Raw genomic sequence first — 23,330 nt, forward strand, 5'->3', positions numbered from 1 at the left:
CTGTGTTCCCTGCCATCCTGTTCACGTGCCTGGTCTCGGGTGCTTTAATGACAACCATCAGATCACATCACTACGCTTACTCTCTACTATACACCATCACACAACTAGAACACAGCTATACACCTGACAAATTCGGCGTAGCTGTTCACATACGAATACTACCCCATGAACACCTCATCACCCTAATAAAACGCACCTAGCCGATGACATTCCGGATTAGTTTCTCACATAATGCGTCCTTCAGGCCTAACGCAGCCAGAACCCAGTCTGGATGTCTACCCACCAGACTGAACACATCCAACTGATATCTTCAGCACCACACCTAACAGTAGGATGCAGCTACCATCCAGCAATTAAATCAGCTGCACACATATCTGGTGCACCCACTCACCCTACGACACTATCACTCTCTAATGACCAGAACTACGGTTCCCAAGGGCGTTCAACCTACCAGCACTTTGAGATCATACCAATGATATATAGAGCGATATATAAATGCCAAGCAACATAACATAACATTTAAGTGATTTGAAGCTTGCTGTTGCACTTTCAGGCTTCTTCTTTCCTCGTCATTTTTGTCTATATTTCCATCCTGCAGCCTCCTCTTGTAGGTGAGTGTCACAGCTCCCGCATTTCACAGCGGTTTGCTTTTTCTCCCCCCCCTTCACTTAGCGCTATTGTGTGGGTTGTTACTGCCCCATCCCCAGCCCGGCCCCATTTCCTGAGATATTTCCCTCGTGCCGCCCACCCCGACCCGTGACTGGTCCCTGGTGCCCACGTAAGTCTCCATCCCAGGGCAGCCCCCTGCGGCGAAGGGCACCTGAGGGAAAGGGCAGCACCAGAAGAAGCCGTTCCTGTCTGTGTTGGCCCGTGTTATCCTGTGGTGCTGTCAACCAGCAGCCACTGACAGAGTAAGTGCTGTTACGGGCTGGAGGCGCAGCCATTACTGCTCAACCCAACACTGACCACCCCAATCCTACCTTATCAATCATCTAACAGCACTGTGTCCAATGTATACGTTCTAGAACTCTTAAAATGACCCCAGTCTCACATTCAGACGAATTGTGCCAATCAGTTACATTTCACAAAATCCATTCAATAGTTCACCCGCTTGTTCTCAAATCTAAGTGTTATTGCATTTACTACTGCCCCAAATCTGAGTGTTCAGCGTTTCGAGTATGCCCCCTTGTTTAGGCGCTCTCTCCCCCTATCCAGGTGTCTCAAATCTAGGTGCTATTGCATTTACTATTGTCCTACATCTAAGTGTTTTGCATTTTCTACAGTACCCCCATGTTTAGGCACTTTCTCCCTCTATTCAGGTGTCTCAAATCTAGGTGTTTTGCACTTTCTACTGTCCCAAATCTAAGTGTTTAGCATTTTCTACTGTACCGCTTTTTTATTTTAGGCACTTTCTCCCTTTTCCCTGTATCCAGGTGCCCGACATCTAGGTTCTATTGCATTTACTACGGTCCTAAATATAAGGGTTTTTGCAGTTTCTACTGTACCGCCTCAGACACCGTCCCCTCTACCTAGGTGTCTCAAATCCACGTGTTACTGAATTCGACCCCTCTGACCTAAGCGCTCCCTACCTGGATCCACTCACCCAGACTTGCACAACCCCACCCCCTGCAGTTCTCCCTCACTCAACCATGACTGGCAATCCCATTCCGACAGGCACACGGCCGCAAGCCAACAAGCACCACGATCGGTCCTCTGCCGACAATCCAGCACCTTCATTCTCAAACCCCAGATACATGCCACAACACCTCTCTATCCCCGTCCCCAGCACCAGAACCTTCTTACACTCTAACCTCCTACAACCCTGCTCCTCTCAACACACCACCTCCAACTCTTGAGTCCAGAGGAGCAATCTGGCACACAAGGAATAACCCGCCTTTCCCACTCATCCTCCCCCACGTATACCTTCTGCCTCCCCCCTAAATCACCTCCCCAAAATGACCCTAGTCCCCCTTTTTCCACACACTGCACTACATCCAACTCCCAAGCCAGAGTAGCACTCTGGCGCTCCAAACACAACCTTCCAGCCACTAATCCTATACACCCCCTTCCCCGGAGAAATTACCCTCCCAGATCAGTTCCACCGCCCCCATCCAGCCCAGCCAGAACTCCACACTGTGCCGCCACATCCAACTCCCAAGCCAGAGGAGCACTCTGGCGCTCCATACACATCCTCCCAGTCACCACTGCAAAATCTGCACCACTCTGCAGATATTCGCCTCCCAGACCAACCTCCCCCCCCTCATCCATCCCTACCTTAGCCAGAACACCTTGGACCCCCTCACTTCACACCACACCTAAAAACACGTGGGGAGCTCCGTGTCACTCCCGTAACTCTGCCATTCCAACGATATGCATACCCTCCCTCCCTTCGACCTCCGAGCTGCCTTCTTCCCCTCCCAAGAAAACACAACATCCCCTATGCGGGGCCTACCCACCCAAACCAACAGCAGCAGAAAATTCTGCTCAATCATACCCCCCTTCCGCTCCATCTATGTCAGCCCCCCACACACGCCCCTCCTCAGCATCCCCTCGCCCCCCCATCTCCAGACCACCCCCTTCCACCGTTTTTGCCTCTCAGCATGGTACCCCCTTCTCTTTCCAGAGCCATCGCCTCGTCCCTTAGCCCCTCAGACACCTCTACCCTTGCTCACACACCCATTGCACCCAAACGCACAAAACTCAGGAAAAAAGACCAGCCCTCACCCTCGACTCTTCTTGCCTCACCTCGCCTACATCAAAATCCTATGCCCCTTTCTGCCCTCAGCCCATCTTTCAGAACCTCCCTGCTAGCCAACTCCCATCAAGTCACCTGCCTCCTATTCAATGTCCGCTCGTGGCCAAAAACAAATATAGCATTTTTTACCTCTATCCACTGACAATCTCGATCTCATCTTCATCACTGAAACATGGTTCACAGACGTTATCCAACCAGTCGCGCACAACACCTTACCTCCTGACTACGCGCTCATCCCCCACAACAGACTCTCCAGAGCCGGCGGAGTAGCCATCCTCCACAAACCTCACATCTCCATCTCACTCACCAAAACAAAGCCATGCACAGCTAACGGTGAATCCCTTCTCGTTAGACTCTCACCGTTATCCACTATCTCACAAAGTTTCCTACTCATCTATAGGCCACTGGGATACAACAGACATTTCGCCAACATCCTCTGTAACTCACTAGCTGCCACTCTGGTCAACCACCCAGCACTCAATCTACTGGGGAACTTTAATATCTGGTTCGATGTGCCCATAACCTCATGAACAAACCCCTGGTTGAAAGCCTAGAGGGCCGTAACCTATCCCGGCACACCACTGGCCCCACCCACACGCGAGGCCATATCCTTGATGCAATTTTCAGCTCCTCCAATCTTGTCTCTCTGTCCAGCCCGAAACCTGGACAGACCACTCAGCCCTACCTTTCTCTGTCTGTACCCCAGCCCCTCCACCAAAGGTCCGCCCTGTCCCCTCACATGACTACAAATGCTGGAACAAGGTCAAGGCTGACCTGGATGTAGTCCTACTACGCACAGGCCTGACCTCAAAACACCTCCCTCCATCGAATCCTTTCACTCTTGGCTTAACAACTCACTCCTTCCTCTCACCCCCTACTACCCCACTCTCATCCTTAATGGACCTACCCGCAAATGGTTCACGCCCCAGCTGAAGACGTTCAAAACCCATAATCGCTACCTCGAGTGCAAATGGCAAACATCCAAAACCACTCTTACCAAATCCACGTTTGCCCACATCAACATAAGTACAAATCTAAGATTCAAAAGGCAAAAATAAATAAATTAAAAAAAAAAAAAAATACTACAATAAAAGAAACAAACTGCTAGAGCAGTAGCAAAGAACTCCACAGCATCATCTCCGTATTCGTGAAACCTTCCTGCACCAGTGCCACAACCACATCTGCACAAAAGCTTTGCAACACCATCTCTCAACACTTCCACAGTACAGCACTGAAAATGACGGCCACAATTAATGCCAAACTTTCCAACCTCACCCCCCACTCATCAACCACTCCCCATGACTGCATCTCGCCCGCCATTGTAGTGTCATCTTTCAACCCTATCTTGGGCGAGGAATTCCTCAAATTACTATCCAGCAGCAGACCCTCCGGGTCCCACCTTAACCCCTGTCCCGCCGCTCACCTCAAACAAATGTTCACCTCCAACTGTGCAGGTGAACAGGCTAGGTCCATCCTCAATAACTACTTCACCTCTGACGTCTTCCGAGAACCTTTCAAAGTAGCGCATGTCAAACCCCTTTTGAAAAAAGTAGGCCTCGACCAGCTTCCGCCAATCAATTACAGGCCAATCTCCAACACCAGTTTTCTGGCGAAACTCATTGACCGTGCTGCCTACACTCAGCACAACCTTTTCACTGAATCCAAAATCCTACTAGACCCCGCTCAGTCAGGCTTGCGACCACGCCACGGAACTGAAACCAGTCTGATCTTGATCTGGGACGACCTCAAAGTCTCTGCAGACTCTGAAGGATGCGCCGCACTGTTTCTCCTCGATCTCTCTGCAGCTTTTGACACCATTAACCACTCAATCCTCCTCATTCCTTAAAAACAGAAAAACACTTTCCTGCCCCCTTTCACCTCCTCCCCTTGCCCCGGGAACACCAAAGTACCCCAAAGCGCCTACCTCTCACTTCTCCTCTCCAACCTCTACATGCACCGCTGCCAGCGATCGTCCGCTCGCACAACCTCACCTGCTATACTTACGTGGATGACACCCAAATCATACTAAAAATCCCCATAACAAGCATCGATCCACAACCCGACCTAGCGGCCTGCCTCGGATAGACCGTGGATGACAAGAAACCACCTCTTCTTAACCCAGGGAAAATAGAGACCATGGTCTGTGGCAATACAGCTTTACTCCCTCAACCACTCCCAGTGGCCCCCCCATCCCTCAGCACTCCTCCACCTACCTCCAACACAGTCAAAAACCTTGGCTGCACAATGGACTCAGGCCTAACCCCATCCTACCATATCAATATATCCAAATCCTGTCACTACCACCTGAGTCTTCTTAGACGCATCTTCCCTTACATCACCTACCCAAACAGATTGACATCTATTATTTCCATTGTCATGTCCAGACTGCATTATGCGAACTCCATGTACTTGGGTGCACCGGCCAACCAACTCAACAAACTCCAAAGAGACCAAAACGCAGCTGCCAGACTCCTTCTTGCACTGGGACGAATGGACCACATCTTGCCTGCTCTCCGCCCCTTCACTGGCTCCCTATTGGCCGAAAGAGCCACGTACAAAGTCCTATGCATCACCCACCGATCAGTGCACAAGACCAACCTGATAGACCTTCAAGAAAATATCATCCCATACCACCCATCATACACCTAAAAGGTCTAGTTCGACCCTCCTAGCGATTCCATTCTCCAATTCAGCCAGATTTGGAGAGTCAGCCTATTCTACTTAGGCACCAACACTGTGGAACTCACTGCCTCCCCACATTCGACACAACCAGGACTACATGGCCTTTCCGTAAAGCACTAAAAACGTGGATTTTCCCTTCTCCATGGAAGGGACCACCTACGGCCACTAATTCCCCATTAGGCAGTATGCACCCTGGCTCAACCAACAGAGACCTAGCAACCAGCTATATGCCATCTAGTAACTCCAGGCAGCTGCAGGCTGCATGAACACTGACTCGGTCAACAAGGGCCTAACGGCCCTATGTGCCATCTAGTGATCATGCCCGCCCTGCACTCCAAATGCTGCTGCACACAAGGCCAAACCCGAGGCACAACCTCTCCTTATTTCGTATGCCATGACCAGACATGGCCCACTGCCAGCCGGCCAGAAATGCCCACGCTCTTAGAACTAGAGATACCCGTCTCAACCACTATCATAGGACTCTAGCCGCAGACCGGGGGCGTCACTGCATTGCCAGAACGCAATAACCACTCGGGCAGACAATGCGAATGTACCCGCTCCTGGCCAACCCGACCCATTTGGGATCTGTATCAAGCCATACCCTTCGGGCCTTCAAATCAGATGGTCAGCAATTTAGACCCCAGAGCACCTATGATTTAAAACTTACGGTTGGATCATATCATGCCACCTATCGAGCACTCAAAATGGTATGTGATCAAATGGAGAAACACCGGCCTATCGGGGAACAAAGCCTGAACTCCGGTTCTGTGATGTGCCTGCTTGCATCTCCTGAGATCCATGCAATAACGACAATCATGTCAGGAACTACCCAGCCCCCCTGACAAACTATGACCAAGGACCCAGAAAACGGCCTGACGACTCCTACAACAGAGTCCCTGGAAAATGGACCATCAGACCGGGCTAAGCATAACATACTCTGCAACAATCAGAGCATCCCTCTCAGAAATCAACTGCCACGAACCACCAGAACAGACAAGGCCTGCCATCAAGCTCAGAAATAACCAGGGACGGGGGTCTCTTACAGGTATCCACTGAAACTCATTCCTACCACTATGCTCACTCTGCACTTTACACCAACAAACAATAGAACGCAGCTATACCCCTCGATCAATTTTGGCCTAGCTGCACACATACATACACTACTCCTTAAAACACCTCAACTGTCTGCGAGAACGCAGCTATATCCAACAAAATAAATACAGTCTATTTGCACACATAAGGCCCGATTCACAGAAGCATTTTATAATGGCGCAATCCCATAGGAAAATGTTTTGTGATCAGACCCATAATCTATTACACTGGCCCTACGGCCGCCATAAGGCAGACTAGAAAACCACCCACCTTGCTCAACACATCACACTGACCTCTCACAACCACTGCACTGCACCTAGCATTAGAACGCAGCCAACCTCTGGCTGCACACATACCAAGTGCACCCAAGCACCATTTACTCTCTCCACTGACCAAAACTACGGTCCCCAGGGACTTCAACCCACAGCGCTTTGAGATCATACCAATGGTACATAAAGCACTGCACAAATGCTCCATAACGTAACATACTGCACATGATTTTTAGTAAAAGCTTTGATATTCCTTTTCAAGGGAGGTGATCAAACGAAGAGGTGTGCCGGCATAATGCCCAGATGACAAGTGGTAATCATCACTACTTGAAGCACTTGCCTTCCCCTTTCAATTCCTTACGCCCCTCCCCCCCCATCCTGGATATGTGGTGGTCAACTCTGAGTCTGCATTCCCTGGCCTGGGTAGCTACAGAAGTTCGAAAGAGAAGGCGTGCAAGATTGGAAAAAATTATTATTTTGGAAAGACATGTGCCAATACAGGGAGCTCTATGGTCACCATCCTATATGTGAAAAGGGAACGGTTCCAAGAAGGAAAAAAAAGGAGATTACTTAGAAGCCCTCTATGTTTGTGTTATTAAAATTAAATATATATGTTTTAACCTTGTGACAAAGGTGCCACTCCCGAGGCATTCCAGTGGAAGGTTTTATAATATTTCCGATTGCCCCGTCCCACCTACCTGATTGACGTTCTCAGGTGTTGGAAAGCGTATGCGTCACATGAAGGAGTTGCCACACTATGCACCAGGCTAAGTCTGCTTCAACAAGAGGGATAGTCCCATCTGTGGAATGTATAAAGTATTCGACAGCACTGCCCTACTTTTTTCCATTTTCAAAAATCAATTCTTCCTTGTGCACACAACCGTAAAAGGTTCATATCACTTACAACGCAACACACATGGAACATATTTGTTAGTAGCAACAGTTCTGGACGCTGTGGAATAACAGCCTAATGCGGCAGGCATTCGCAAGAATGGACTAAAACATGTATCTGACGAGCAAACATAAACGGTTCTATCAAAGAAAAAAACATGCACTAGGCAAACGAAAGAAGCACTGTGCCCACGCTTTACCCCAGGGCATCCTTGTGCGAGACCCGCTTTAATCCTAAAGTCACACAAAAGCAGGACGAGCCGGAGATCGAAATGCGTCACACAAGCAGTCAAACCGGTTCCAATACTTACACATTGAGCAGTTTGGCAGCTTCCAGAACCCCGACAGTGATGGTCCTCTGCACTACTGCTTTGCTAAGAACTTCTTCCAGGGCATTTCCCACCACCTCCATCCTGGGAGAGGATAAAGACTGTTAAGCAGAGTTCAGATTTGAACACCCCCCCCCACACACACACAAGGAATGTTGCTCAACATATGACAATTATGGTAAAAATGCTTAAATATCAGCAACCGGCTCAGATAGTGGGACTAAAAGATCAGCACTAGACGAATACTGAAATAGTATTCGCAACCTGGACAAAAAACTGGCAACTGCTAAAAACTCGGCAAACCTAACCATTGTCAATACCAGGGACCACTCTGTACTGATAATTTAAGACTAACTAAAATGCCTCGATGCTGATACCAGAGCACACACTCGCCCACTATTGATTTAAACGTGTTTAAACTTCCCATGTTTGGAATCAGGACTAAAGGGTAATGTTGTGTTCCTGGAATGCGGTGGCTGCAGGTAGCTCACGAGGGCTGAGCATGCCCCGGGCGTGACCTCTGCTGCTAGGCGGGGTGCGCTCCCATGGTAATTTCACGGGCTTTCCCCTCAATCCAGTCAGGTATTGAATTGGCACTGGCACGCAGAGTCAGGACTCTTGCCAGGGCTGCCCGATGGGTCTATGGGTGGCCCCGCAACTAAAGACCAATCCTGCCCTTGCGGCGGCCCCAGCAGGCACTAGCACAGTTCTATAAACCCCTCCCCCAAGTGGCCACTAATCCGATGCCTGCTTTGTCCTCTCAGTGATAACCCTGAGGCGCATGGGGGCGACAACGAGACCAGGCTCTGATTGGAAGCAACCCTTTGCCACTTTGGAACTATGCAATGAGGCAGAAGGGGCCTCTTGGTCGTAACATGCACCGAACGGATCCATTCACCGCTCTAAGCATTTTCACTCTTACAGTTGCGGGAACCCGCATTACCCTAAATTAGAGGGAGCCCTAATTTCCTACCGAGTGGGGGCGTGCACAATATCGTGCACACATAAGGCTATGCTATATAAAACATCCCCTCGCGTTGCTCACAGCCTTAATTGATAATTGGATCCATGCGATAACGCAACTCGAGATCTGGGATGCAGTGTGACCTCGGTGACGACTTGTGTGCAGTACTCGCACCGTGCACACTGGCTCACTGATCTCCTGGGTGCAAACCCTGAAGCTAGTCCTGCAGCATCGGTGTCTCCTCGGAGCCCTGCATGCCCACCTGGGCACTAAACACGCAGTCTCACAATACCCCTAAACGGGTCTCCTCGAAACCCTGGGTGCAACTGCAAGGAATGTGGATCAAGTGCGCGTGAAGCGAGGTGTGCACTAGAAGTGCCTCCGCGCAGTACATGCGCTGGGTGCACGAAGTGGTCTCCTCTGACAGAGGCGGGTGCAGTCGCCTCAACACAGCTCCGGTCACAGAGTTTTCACAAAACCCCCGGTGCACAATTTGCACAATGCATCGTCTCAGATGTGGACACACAGCCACCTGGAATCCAGGAATTAACACTGGTCGCCCGCCGGCACTCCTTACTGTCCTGACCAAGGACCCCACCACCCCTGGGTGCACAGTTTCCTCACACCCCGGAATGTAGGGTCTCCTCAGAGCCAGAGCCGCCGAGTACGTCCCGGGCGCATGATGGGCTCATCACCGTCGGTGTCTCCTCTCAGAGTAGGATGCACAGCTGACTCTGCGCAGTCAAGAGTGCACAGCGAATCTTCACAGCACACAGCCTAGCTTCACAGCCGTTGGGTGCACATCTCCTCACAGCTCTGGATCGCCGCCATGGGCGCAGGCAGCCGCATGCACACACACACACTGTGTCACACGGTGCCACCACATTCTCGCTGCAGCACCAGGGGTGCACAGTCCACAGTCCGAGCCGGGATCAGGTTTCTCACAGTTACACGCACTCATCTGGACTCACCTTCCCATGTTCTGCCCCCCTGTCAGCTCCTCTAGAGTCATACTCCGCATCGGGGCACTGCACGCACCGAATCCGCTTCAGGTGCAATGGGTGGGCGGCTGACTGAACCCGGGCTGGGCGACAGGAAAGCAGTCCAGTGCCCGAGAGTCAGCGCCACCCCACTCAGCACTGCCCACCTCGCAGCACAGTGTGTGCCCATGACCACAACACAGCCAACCGCCGCCTGCCTTATTTGCATACCCACATTCCATTGGCTCATGCAAATCTAGATTTCCATTTCACCTCTTCGCCTCAACTCGTGGATGAAAGTTCAGCCGTGTGACGCATGGCCATAAAAGACGGACAAGCGCAGCGGCTACCAGCAGCACCCACTTGGTTGCTGACGTTTATGGTTAATTTAGGTGTCTACTACGGAATGCTGCACCTGCTCTTCAGGGAAACACCATCTAACCAAGCCTAACAAATTCATATAATTAAACAAAAACAGAACATATCATTAACAAATCAGGCATTTCCAATTTTAGCAACAACACTAAATGCCGTAAATCATTATAGCATTTAAGTACAAACTAATATTGGATATTTCTAAAACATATAAGTGATTAAAGTAAAATAGAGCAGATTTTTTATTTTTTTTGTAAACTGCATTTGTGGTAGACTTGAGCGTTGCCTCGTCACACAACTCACTATGAACCCTGGCCGACAAACATGCATTGCGGTTGTTTAGTTGTAACTTGTAGGCACGGGTTTTAACTCCAGATCTCTTTTCTCTTTCTACTGCCGTGCAGTGAAGGGATAGAAAGTAGGTCACTTTCCACCCCTTCCCGTTTAGCTGGGCAGGCAAGTGCCAGGGTGCCGGTAGAAATGATACGGTTAGGGTGGCATGAGAACGTTGACATATTTCTTTAAGCTTTTAAGCACGAATATTTGTAGTGGGGTGAGGAGGTTCCAGCTGTTGCAATACGCAACTAGAAGTACGCTGCGCGCGTGAAGAGAAGTGTAGCCCGTTAAAAAAAAAAACAGCTTTCAACTGTAGCTTCGGAGACATTCCTTTTTGAATCGAACCGTTGCGATTATTGCGGACGTGGAGCTCTGTGACGCATGAGGAATCCGGGGGGGGGGGCCGGTGCCGTGACGTCACACAAAGAGCTCAAGCGGCTCATCTATGGAAATTAGGCGCCTACCATCTGAACGGGTGTGACATCCTCCCTGCCCCCAATAGCGTGTGATTTACACGAACCTCTGATGCTTATTTCCTTAAATTCCTCAGGGGAATCAGGATCCCAGTTTGATTTATGACAGCCCCGGTTGAGGAGGCTTCTATTGCCATTTACTGACACGATCTCGCGGCATCTCTACTGTTAGTGCAAGACGCTGATGGCAGGCCTATGTTTTGCAGAACGCACACAACATGGGGCAACATCACAGGCGAAGCACTTTCATCTACACAGAAATTCTATGACAAGACAGGAGGCGAGCATTATGCTTCATCTTCTTTTATTACTACTCCTCAGCAGTTCAACAACATATATATAAAACCATGGAAAATACCCAACAAACTTTTCCATTTTTTTTTTTTTTTTTTTAACTACAACCCCCATGAGTCTCTGTAGTCCGTGCTCATTCCACCAGTCCTGATCTCCTTCCTGTACTTAGGCTCCTCCTCTTCTTTTACTGCTCTTCAAGCAGATAAGTACCTTTTCTCCACTCTCTGTACGACTGGGGTAAAATGTCTGTGTGAGAGTGGGTGATTATACAAATAAGTTGAGACAGTGTGTAGGAGATAGTAGTTTATGAAAAAAAAAAAAAAAAAAATGTTTTGGTATAAAATAGTAGTTTGTTGATAGCACGCTTAGGCGAGTTTGCTTCGAAGGGAGCTCGCGTACGCGGGCAGCCGATTCAGGGATTCACCTTAGACAAGCCGGTTCGCGAGGCGGACGGTCCCGTGTCGCATACCCGGCACCGCAGGGGCTCAGTCAGGCCTCGCGAACTACGCGGCTGAGGCCGCGGGACACTCGCGAGCCGGCCCCCGCCCTCGGGTAGGGGAAGCCGGCGCTCGCGAATCATACGAAGCCGCCAGACGGCTCTCACAGAGGTAGCCCCACCCGCGGGTGGGCGGAGCTACCGCGTGAGGAGCGCGAAGAGCGACGCTCTCAGAGCAGCCCCCACCCGCGGGTGGGAGGAGCCTATCAAAGACGTGCCGCGCAGTACATTCTGCGTCGGCTTCGAACTGCGGCTCAGTTTTAAACGCCGCTAGTTCGGACAAGTTTCCCCTGATACAAGGGAAGCGCCAGGCCGTAGCGATCGGATCGCTCGGGAGCTCCGTGCCTAAGAAAGACATCACACGGCAGCTTACGGGTATAAAAAAAAAAAAAAAAAAAAATAACGCTACTGCTCCTAGCAGATAACCGGCGCTACTGAGGAGAGAGAATACCTCTCAAGAGCCACTGAGCTGTGGACAAGCAAGGTGCAGCCACTGGAATAAAATAGAATAAAAACATAAGAGAATACAAGTAGGGGACCCTACTATCTCTAGACCATCAGGAGGGAGCAGTGGGCGTGCTAAGACACCTGATCCAGGTAATTTGGCACACAGCACTGTTTAAAAAATAAAAAAAAAAAAAAAAAAAATGTCAGAATTTGAGTGGAGCGAGGAGGAACAATCACATGACCTCGCTGCCAGCTTCAAGAAAGTGCTAGGGAGCTCCCTCATTGATGCAGTGGCGGAGGGCGTTAGGCCCCTTCAAGAAAGGCTAGAGACGCTGGAAGCTATGCTTTCGCAGCCTGAGGACAGCACCACAGACCGCAAGCGCACGCCCACAGATCCCGTGATACAGGGACACAAGGGGAGTAAGTTAGCCCTTAAGAGGAAAGCCTCTGTCGACCCCCGGGGCTCTTGGGACGGGGCAGAAGATGAGGCCCCAGAGGTGCCTGATGCGTTCGCAAAGCTGAAGGAAGCTTATCTACGACGACAGGCAGTGCCAGACCTCATGACCCCCTCTCCAGGGGAGGACAATACTGGAGATGACCCAGGCTCGGAGGAGGAGCAAGGGGAGGATCAGACCTCACAAGGAGACGAGGAGAGCGAGGTAGACTGGGTCCAGCCCAGTGGGGGCAAGAGAGCTCGGAAAGAGAAACACTTGACTGGGGGCCAAGATGATATGTTCGACCCGGACAGCATCAGGAATCCAAGGTCCACCGAGTGGCAGCCATCCCCCCGAGTAGCTCAGTACATGGCGGCTAGGCTGCGCAAGCCATTAGACAAGGAAGTGAGACAACGGCTGCGCGCAGAGTGTCCGCGACCGGATCTCCCGGGCAAAGTAGCAGAGGCCCCCGAGCTCGACCCGAAAATGCTGACCTTCGTGTCAAAGACAAATAAGGACCCCCGCAAAGGTATCGATAGGTCCTGGAAAAGTTGTCAGGAGAAGATCCTAGACCTGTCAGGACCACTGGCAAAGATAATGGACCTCGCAGAGAGGTCCAAGGACACTGGTGAAGCAGTGGACCCGGAGGCTCTCGCCGGATGGGCGCAGAGAGCGGTCTGTCTGCTCGGGAATGCGAATTGCGCCATAGCCTCAGAGAGGAGAAAGGGGCTTCTACTCAAGATTGATTCGAAGCTCAGCGATCTATCATCGTATGAAGCGGGAGAAGGGGCGCAAGGCCTTCTATTCGGAGAGACTTTTGGGAAGGAGATGGGCCGATTCGTCGGAACATACGCATCCCTGGAGAAAGCCCAAGCATCGATCCGCAAAATCTTTCCGAGTAGAGTTTTTGGAGGGACCGGCCGCGGTCGGGGTCGCGCAGCCGGTCGCAGTCACGGAGGAAGAAGACCCCATAATCCCAGAGCACAATACTGGGAGAACAAGGGCCAGGATACATTCTTCCCGTCCAGAGGAAGATTCCCGAGAGGTCGCAGATCCAGGGGATCAGGCCGAGGCCAAGGATTTACGCCAGGTGAGAGCGATTCAGTATCCTCCAGTTGGTGGGAGGACGCGCATGTTTTTAGAAAATTGGCGCATGATTTCAAGCGATTCCTGGATATTGCAGACCGTCAGAGGACTGCAGCTAGATTTTATAGAAACCCCAATTCAGCAGCACAGGCCACGGGGCCAGAGACTAGCGCAAGCGGAGCAAGCATGGCTAGACAGCGAGATCGCGCAGCTAGAGCACAAACAGGCGATAGAGAGATGCGCGAGGGAGCCCAAATTCGTAAGCAATATGTTCCTAGTGCACAGGAAAGAGAAGGTGCGTCCAGTTATAAATCTCAAGGAGCTGAACGGATGGATCGTATACCGCCACTTCAAGATGGAGGGCATACATCAGCTCAGAGACTCCCTAAGGGAAGGAGACTGGCTGACGCGTTTAGATCTGAAGGATGCCTATCTCACGGTTCCGGTACTCGAGGAGTACAGACCTTACCTAGCTTTCCGCTGGCACAGACAGTTCTGGCAATTCAAGACGATGCCGTTCGGGTTGGCGTCGGCTCCTTGGGCATTTACAAAGCTAATGAAACCCGTAGCAGCAGCAATCAGAGAGAAAGGCGTCAGGTTGATCATCTATCTAGACGACCTTTTGCTGCTAGCGGAAAATCGAGAGGTGCTGCTATACCAAACGAGATGGGTACAAGACCTTCTGATATCGCTAGGGTTCCTAGTGAACATAGAGAAATCGGATATCATTCCAGAACAGAGATTAGACTTCCTAGGGTTTGTGCTAGACACAAAGAAAGCGACCCTGGAACTACCAGCGCGGAAGATGAGAGATATAAAGAGAGAGATCAGAGTATGCCTAGAGAGAAGGCTTATATCCCTCAGGACATTGGCGAGGATAGTCGGACTATTAGCAGCATCCATTCAGGCCATATTCCCTGGGCCTCTACACTACCGAGCACTGCAGAGGCTGAAGATAAAACATCTTCAACAGGGTCTGAAATATCACCAACAAGTACCTCTAGATCAAGACTCCATTACAGAGCTGGAGTGGTGGTTAAAGAATATGGACGCCTGGAATGGACGTGCCATATTCGGAGACAAGCCAGATCTGATCATAGAGTCAGACGCCAGCCGGCAGGGCTGGGGAGCCAGATGCGGGAGTTTACAGACCGGAGGCAAGTGGAGCGAAGAGGAGCTCCTGCTTCACATAAACTGTCTGGAACTCCTAGCGGGATCGTTCGCGATCAAGGCCTTCACGAGAGAGAGAGTGAAGTCTTGTGTGCTGCTGAAGATGGACAACATCTCGGCAGTGAGGTACATAAACCACTTAGGTGGCACGAGGTCCAAGATGCTGGCGGAGTTAGCGAAGGACTTATGGCACTTTTGCCTTCAGTCAGAAACGTCAGTGACTGCAGAGTACCTGCCGAGTTCACTGAATGTAGTAGCGGATTGGAACTCCCGTTACCTGACAGATTCCAGCGATTGGAGACTGGATCCAGTAGTGTTTCAGAGACTAGACAGGAAGTGGGGTCCATTGCATACGGACCTTTTCGCCTCCCGGCTCAACGCTCAGACGAGCTTATATTACAGCTGGAGGCTGGATCCGGGAGCTCTAGGGACGGATGCGTTTCTGCAAGAGTGGACAGGAGGTCCGCATTACGCTTTTCCCCCCTTCGCGATGCTGAGCAGAGTTCTAGCGAAGTGTCGGAGGGAGAAGGCAGAACTAGTATTAGTAGCACCCTTGTGGAAGTCTCAAGTGTGGTTCCCAACGTTAATGGAGCTAGCAGCAGACGTTCCCAGAGTCCTTCCCGAAGGAGAGCGACTGCTCACGGACCCAGCTGGGTCGTGTCATCCTCTGAGAGTGAGAGGGACACTCCCATTAGTCGCGTGCAGGATATCAGGAGACGCTGGGCTCTGCCAGGAATTTCGGAGCAGGCTGCGCAGCTTATCGCTGAATCCTGGGCTCCTTCCACTAGGAGGAGCTACGACGCAGCTTGGGCAAAATGGACGAGTTGGTGCAAGAACAGAAGTGTTCATCCCGTTTCAGCACCTGTAGTGGAGATCCTAAATTTCCTAGCGCATCTATTGCAGAATGGGAAAGCTTTCCGTACGATAGGAGTGTACAGGTCGGCTATATCAGCGGGACATATGTCAATTGAGGGAGTACCGGCAGGGGAACATCCAGCGGTAGTGAGACTCATCAGAGGAGCGAGATTTAGAGCGCCTCCAGGGCCTAAGTATAGTACTACATGGGACGTGGCGACAGTGCTACGATTACTATCAGACTGGCCAGCAGATAGATACCTTTCTCTCAAACAACTATCGGGTAAATTAGCTATGCTATTGTGTCTGATCTCATGTAAACGAGTGTCAGACGTCAAGGCGCTAGAGATTAATAGACGAATCTTCGGACCGGAGGGGGTTACGTTCTCCATAGTGAGGAGGACTAAGACAGGCACCTTCGCAGTCCATTACCCTTATTTTCCGGACAACTCGAAATGGTGCGTAGCTCGATGCATTAAAGAATACGAGAGCAGGACAGCAGAGAACAGAGCAGCTAGCACTACTCAGTTGTTAATAGCGCGTAGGAAGCCTTATCACGCTGTGGCATCCGCCACCATAGCCAGATGGGTCAAAGAGATTATGTGCGCAGCAGGAGTGAATGTGGACACATATGGAGCTCATTCAGTAAGAGGGGCGATGGCTTCATCAGCCGCGAGAGCAGGAGTGCCTTTGAGTGAAATAATGAGAGCAGCAGATTGGGCGAGCGATCGTACATTTAAGGAATTTTACTTTAAGCCAGCAGAGGGTTTGGCTAGTACAGTCTTGGGGAAGCTTTAAACAAGCATAATGCTCGCCTCCTGTCTTGTCATAGAATGTAGATTACCCCTGCTATCTGCGCAGGGAGTATTAATTCTATTAAAGACTAGGAGGCGAGCATTAAATTCCCGCCCGATTGGATGTACTGTATAAAATGTTGAGAAATTTATATGTGAGAGTACAGTACATGCGCACCACCCTAAGATTTATGATTGTGTCTTCATAGGGGAAGAGCAGAAGAATAACTGAAGAAGAGAAGACCATCAGGAGGCCGGGAGCGCACCGGCAGTTGAGTTAGAGTTCTGAAGATTCTTCGCACCGTTGACGAGGATCAGTTAATGGACAGGAGTGAATATCAGAGCGAGTAAAAGCAGAGGAGGAGCCTAAGTACAGGAAGGAGATCAGGACTGGTGGAATGAGCACGGACTACAGAGACTCATGGGGGTTGTAGTTAAAAAAAAAAAAAAAAAAATGGAAAAGTTTGTTGGGTATTTTCCATGGTTTTATATATATGTTGTTGAACTGCTGAGGAGTAGTAATAAAAGAAGATGAAGCATAATGCTCGCCTCCTAGTCTTTAATAGAATTAATACTCCCTGCGCAGATAGCAGGGGTAATCTACATTGTTGCAGTCGTGCAGATTTTGTTCCTATAAGCTTCGTCGCTCGAAACCTTTTAAAGGTGTGAGAAGGATCTACAACAATGGCGAAGCCGGTGCATTTTGAAATTCTGATTGAAATGCTTTAGTTTAGGTGGATATTCTAGGGTGATATTCGCAATCACTCAGTTATTTTCGACTAAAGATGAAGGTGAAATGATGCTAACTTTACAGTTATTAATCCTCGGTTTGTGTTAGCTCCGTACGTTTTGGAAAACGACTACCCTTTTACCTTTTGTATTTGGCATAGTTATTAATACAGTATTTGCGTTAACTCTGTAAGGTTTGGAAAACGACGATGCTTACGTTTTGTATTTGGCAGTTACCTAGAAGCTTCCCCATTCAAATTGGTAGGGGAATGCCTGCAATCATGTCTGGCATGTGCAAATGATTTAGTTCTATCGAACACAACACAAATGGGACTACAGGGGCTTCCACGTGTTATGTTATTAGTATTTTTAGTGTGTTCTGCTGCCATTTGCGTGGACTCGAGGCGCACAAATTGTCTTATTATATTGGATTACTAGAACACAAGTGAAAAGGTCGGGAAAAAGCACAAAGTGAGAGCCCCCTCCCTTATTTCTCATTCAATTTGAAGCACAATGATGTGTCAAGAATCGCACCAAAACTAACAGAAACTTGGTTTTATATAGTTTTCGGTATCTACTTTTTTACAGTTTAAGATATATTTCTGAACATCAATCATTACAACAAAACAAAGCAACCACAGTTTGCACAGTCAGAAGACAAAACAAAAGCAAGTTGGTATTCTTGCACATGATTCTATACAGGCAACATAATACAGTTACTACTGTCGCTTGTCCATGGGGGGCGACAGTGGTCAAAATTCAGTAGACAGGTGAACATCAAGTATATAATACATATCTTGGTAATACAGTAAAAATTGGTGACACTGTTTGAAGGGAAAGTGCATCTGCACCCGGTGTTTCGGCCCTATACTGGGGCGGAATGAGCCGATTTCTTCCTAGGGCCTTTGTCAGGACAGAGGAGGACTATGCAGTCAGGATGTTCAGGAAGTGCTGTGGGGATGGCAATCAAGCCACAGGCAAAACTGTAGAGGGTGGACCCAAGGCCCAAGTTGCCGGTGGGTAGAAATCACAGTGGACATCTAAATTAAGGCAGCCGTGAACATGATCCAAACGAAAACTTCAGCGTGTTGATCATGGCAGTGCAGTAAATGCAGAGCTAATTAAAGTAAGCCGCGTGATAGGTGGATAGCTGATGGCACCATTGTGTCTGCATCAGTCTCGTTGCAAGCCCTGGGTGCTTGCTGGGCGGAATATAGAATCCTCCGAGCGATCACAAAGGCTGCAGCATCTTGCAGGAGCGCGGAGATGAAGAAGCGCTGCTGTGGAGACCGCTTCCACGAAGAGGCCAGCGGTAGACTTATTATATTGGAGCCAATGTTTTTAGACGTCCTTACTAAAACATCTAAAATAATTTGTACAAAGCTCCAACAGAAAAGGTATTTGAAAACAAATATCTGGGCACTATGTTTGAGGAGAGACTGAGTTGGAAACGATTAAGGGGTGTGGAAGACTTTGGAGCAAAATCATTGAATAAAACAAAGTGAATTGATAAGGCCTTCCTGAAAGAACGAGAGTCACCAGTCCCTAATATGTCATTTGTTGTGAATTTTTCCACAATAAAGACCTGCTTGGCAGAGCTGAAGAAAATGAGGAGAACTGTTATTTATTTGGAATTCAGTACATCACGGTACTACAACATGTATTATATTATTCCCTTATTAATACAGATGACTTTTCGGGATTGGATTGGAGTGTATTTCGAAAAAAGGTTCTTTATGTAAAAATAACAAGATAAGGCCAAGAGCTGAACAAGAACTGTGCACATGCATAAGGAATGCATTTAATTCTCTAGGAATATAGCTGGCCACAGAATGTATATTGTAAATATCTGAATGTTATATACCAGCACAAGCAGAATAAGTCATTACAATAAGAGACCAGCCTGACTCTCCAGAACACTAATTCTAGCAACTCTGCAGTTCGAAAAGGACTGCATTTCTTCACTAGTCTTTATGATATAGATATCATGTGTACAAGGAATGCACCTACAGTTTAAATGTGATTTGTATTTAAAGACTGTCTTTATTATGTATTTTCGATTACAAAAGGATGTAATAAAATATAAGGTCTACTTTAGCAATATGTTAAACATCACTGTATGTACAATTCCAGTGGAAAGACTTGCATCGATTCTATTTTAACCAAAAGTATCTGAAAGGTAGGGTAGAACTAAAACCTCATTTAAAGTTTCATTTCTGCTTTGCCATGCATGTTGAAAGGGGAGTTAGAAAAGGTCAAAATTAGGAAATGAAACCTTGCACGGTTCACTTCTCAGGCTTAACACAAAAGTCCTGACCCCGACCAGGAATGCACATGAAGAGCACACACAAAGGGCTTTGATGACCTGTCCGGACCAGTTCTGAAGATTATATCTATAACAGCCATTTCAAACTGTTAAAATGGATTTTCAAAATCAATCCTGGTCGGAGGACTTTTGGCAACCACCCTGTTATGATGAACAGGGAAGACACTAAGAGGTTAGCCAAACCCAATCAATGTATGGTATCTGAGAGGCATGGCAAAATCTCAGGAATGGTGTGAAAGTGGTCCCTGGCTACAATGAGTCCTGTGGTGACTCAGAAAACGGACTTGGATCAACGACTGACTTGTTTCACTGGTGTTTATTAAAAGTAAAAGAAAACTCCTAACTTGCCCTATCTCTATGAGGAAATTTCCCTACCTAGAAACTAAAACGAATGGTACTTGTCAAAAGAAAACTGTCCATAGTCCAAAATCCTATCCAACTCATCTGGCCCTACCACTTTGGAAAACTTAACTAAAAAGAGAGGCCAGAGCAATGACCTCTATTTTAGGCGTATGCCTGGCCACATCACTTGGACGACTTGTCGTTGGATCCAAATGTGAAAATATAATAAGATGGTACACAACTTTCTTGCAGACTCTGCTGGTCAAAACTGGCACGACTCACTCTGCAGGGCACATCCTGGATGTTCTGATCTCCTCAGACCTCCCCCTCTCCAACCCTCTCACCACTCCCCTCTCCTGGAGTGACCACTTCCTCCTTTCCTCCCATCTCGAGGCCAAGCTGACTCCAGCACTGCCACCTACCTTCTCGGTCATCCGAACCATGAAGCGTGTGTCAGTGGAGGCTTTTGCTGCTATTTTCTCTCCTCCTTCTGCACATTTGGCTGACTCACATCCTGACACAGCCCTTTCTAACCTCCAACTTTATATCTCTGACACTTGATGTACTTGGCCCTGTCATGTGGGTCCACTTGAAGCCCCAATCCAAATGCAAGTCTTGGTACGACTCTGACCTTGTCACCCTCAAATGCAAGTGCAGTGTGGCTAAGAGGAAGTGGAGGGATACAGGTGCACCCTCTGACAAACTGGCCTGCTGCCTGCTCCAAAGGCAGTACTGGCTTTCCCTGCCAAGAAGAGTGCACACACCAAAGCCTGCGTCTCTTTGGCATATAACAACTCAGCCAAACTCTTCAAAATCTACAAGGAGCTGGCCACACCTGGACTCTACCTCTCCTGTTCCCCCCCAGGCCCTCTTCACAACCTTGGTCTCTTATTTCATCAGTAAAACTCAGGACATTCTGTGCACCCTCTCTTCCACCTCCTCCTCCACTCCAGACCTGCTGTGGGCTCCTCTCCTCCTCCCTTCTCTTCCTTTTCTTTGTTCGCCCAAGACGATGTTACTAGACAAATCCGTTCTATGAAAGTCTCATCAAAACAGGTTCTTCCCATCAAGGACCACATCGACACCCTTTCTCCAGCCCCGGACTATTTCTGCAATCACTCTTTTGCCACTGGAACTTTGCCCTCTCTCCCCGAAGCACTCCCTTGTGCCCCCCCTCACTTAGAAGCCCTCTCCCGATCCCTCCTCTCTAGCTAACTATTGCCCAATCTCTCACTCCTTTCCTGGACAACTCTTGGAAATGCTGGCATCTCTCAGTTTAACCTTCATACTGAATCTGTTGTTTGTCTCCATGACAATCAGATCGTGTTAAGAGCGGCCAGAAGCACAGACTCTGCTCTCCTGAACATCTGTGAAGAACAGCTCTCCAGCCTTGACTCTAACCTTCCTTCTGTCCTCATTCTCCTCGATCTTTCTTCTGCTTTTGATACGGTCAACCATGCCATCCTGCTCAAGCGCCTCCATGATAACCTGGGTATCATTGATCAGGCCCTGGCCTGGCACACCTCATTTCTCACTGACTGACACTCTCAGGTCAAACTGGGGTCATTCCTCTCTTCTATCTCTTTCTCTACTTGTGGTGTTCCCCAGAGGTCTAACCTCTCTCCCTGGCTGTTCAACCAATACCTGGCACCTCTCGCCCACCGCATCGCTGCTTTCTGCTCCAACTTTCAGTGTTATGCTGATGACACCCAGCTCTCTTTCAGGCTCTCCTCGGTTGCCTCTACTCTTTTCATTCCTGACTGTCTGTCTGCAATTCAGTAGTGGTGTGCCGCTAATGATCTCTGCCTCAATGCCAGTAAGACGGATATCCTCCTCATCCGAACACCAGCTCCCTCCTTTCCTCTCTCTCTGGCCGCCTACTCTGGGTCCTCTTCCTGCTCCTACCTGTGAGGCTAAGAACATGGGGGTCATCTTCGACTCCACCCTCTCTAAGAAGTCAAACTATCAGCTGCAGCTCCTCGGAGGCATTCTTCATTTCCTCACTTTCCCACAGAAGCTCACTGTCTCCAGAGCTCTGGTCCTCTCAAGGCTGGAGGACTGCAACAGCCTCTTTCTAAATCGTCCTGCCTCTACTCTCCGTCTTCTACACCTTATCCAGAACAGGACTCCAAGACTTGTCCTTGGCCTCAAGGCCAGGGATCATATCTCTCCAGCTCTGAGATCTCTTCATTGGCTCCCAGTAGCGGCAAGGATCAAGTTTAAGACCCGCTGCATTGTCCACAATGCTTTCTGGGGCCTGGGACAGCACTACCCCCAACTCTCTCTTCCTAAGTATCTCCTTTCTCAAGCTCTCTGCTCATCCACCTCCAACTCTCTTGAGGGTCAGCCGCTTTTCCAAGCAGAGAGTTGGGGAAGATCTCTTTCTTCAGCTGGGGCCCCTCTCTGGAACAGCCTCCCTGCCTCTTTCAAACTTGAGCAGAACCATCTTCTGTTCCGGAAGCAACTCAAGACCTTCCTCTTCGCTTCTGCTTTCTCTCTTCCTCTCCCTTGCTGATGACCCGTCTGTTCCACGCACTGGTCACCTGGCCACCCTCTGAATTTGGGCCCAGATCCCTGAACGTCAAGTTGCACCTTGCACTGCCTCTTGGCTTCCCAGTACTTGTGGTCTGTATCTGTAACCCTACAGTCCCCTCTCTCTGCACTTATGAGCCACCCCTTGGCTGCACTTTCTGATTACCTGCACTGAGCCACTGCTGACTGCACTAATGATTACCTGCGCCCCCACCCCTTTTGCACTTCTCTTCCCTGCGCATGCGCGATCTGAATGACACATGTGTAACGCTCACCTGATTCCCACAGAGACGCTGACCCGAACTGGACTGCTACCATTTCTTCTATCGTGAGGCGCATGGCCCGGAAGATGCTCTGGACGGGCCTCCGAATTTGGATTGCCTGACTTGTAGAGTAAGTTTTCTGCAGGTGGAAGAAAAGGGATTGATTACCAGCTGCGGTGGATATGTGTTCCCACCAATCTCCCGTTTCTCACTCTTCTTGACCCCCAACTTGGTTTCTGCAAGCTCTCACCTTAGGTATTGTAAAGATGAGCTCTCCATCCTGCTTCAGGTGCAGGGGTGCGTAGGATCCAGTTACGTCACTGGATAGGAAATAGTTGCGGACACTGTCCTTTCCGTGCTTAGTTAGTGCTCACCATGTATTCCTCTTATGCAGGTGCTGGGATGTAGCTGGCGTC

At 49.3% G+C, this 23,330-nt stretch overlaps 1 protein-coding gene across 1 annotated transcript in view; it reads right to left on the reverse strand.

Annotated features, from left to right (window-relative positions):
• Positions 1-10,170, reverse strand: part of GADD45A (growth arrest and DNA damage inducible alpha) — a 78,085-nt gene extending 67,915 nt beyond the window's left edge. The window contains exons 1-2 of the mRNA XM_069641938.1: positions 9,954-10,170; positions 8,001-8,102 (exon numbers count right to left, since the gene is read on the reverse strand). Coding sequence (XP_069498039.1) covers positions 8,001-8,102; positions 9,954-10,003 — 152 coding nt within the window. The 5' untranslated portion in view covers positions 10,004-10,170. The remainder of the gene's footprint in view (positions 1-8,000; positions 8,103-9,953) is intronic.
• Between the last annotated feature and the right edge of the window lie 13,160 nt (positions 10,171-23,330).

The sequence above is a fragment of the Ambystoma mexicanum genome, chromosome 1q (genome assembly GCF_040938575.1).
Source record: "Ambystoma mexicanum isolate Mex_15411 chromosome 1q, UKY_AmexF1_1, whole genome shotgun sequence".
NCBI classification, from domain to species: Eukaryota; Metazoa; Chordata; class Amphibia; order Caudata; family Ambystomatidae; genus Ambystoma; species Ambystoma mexicanum.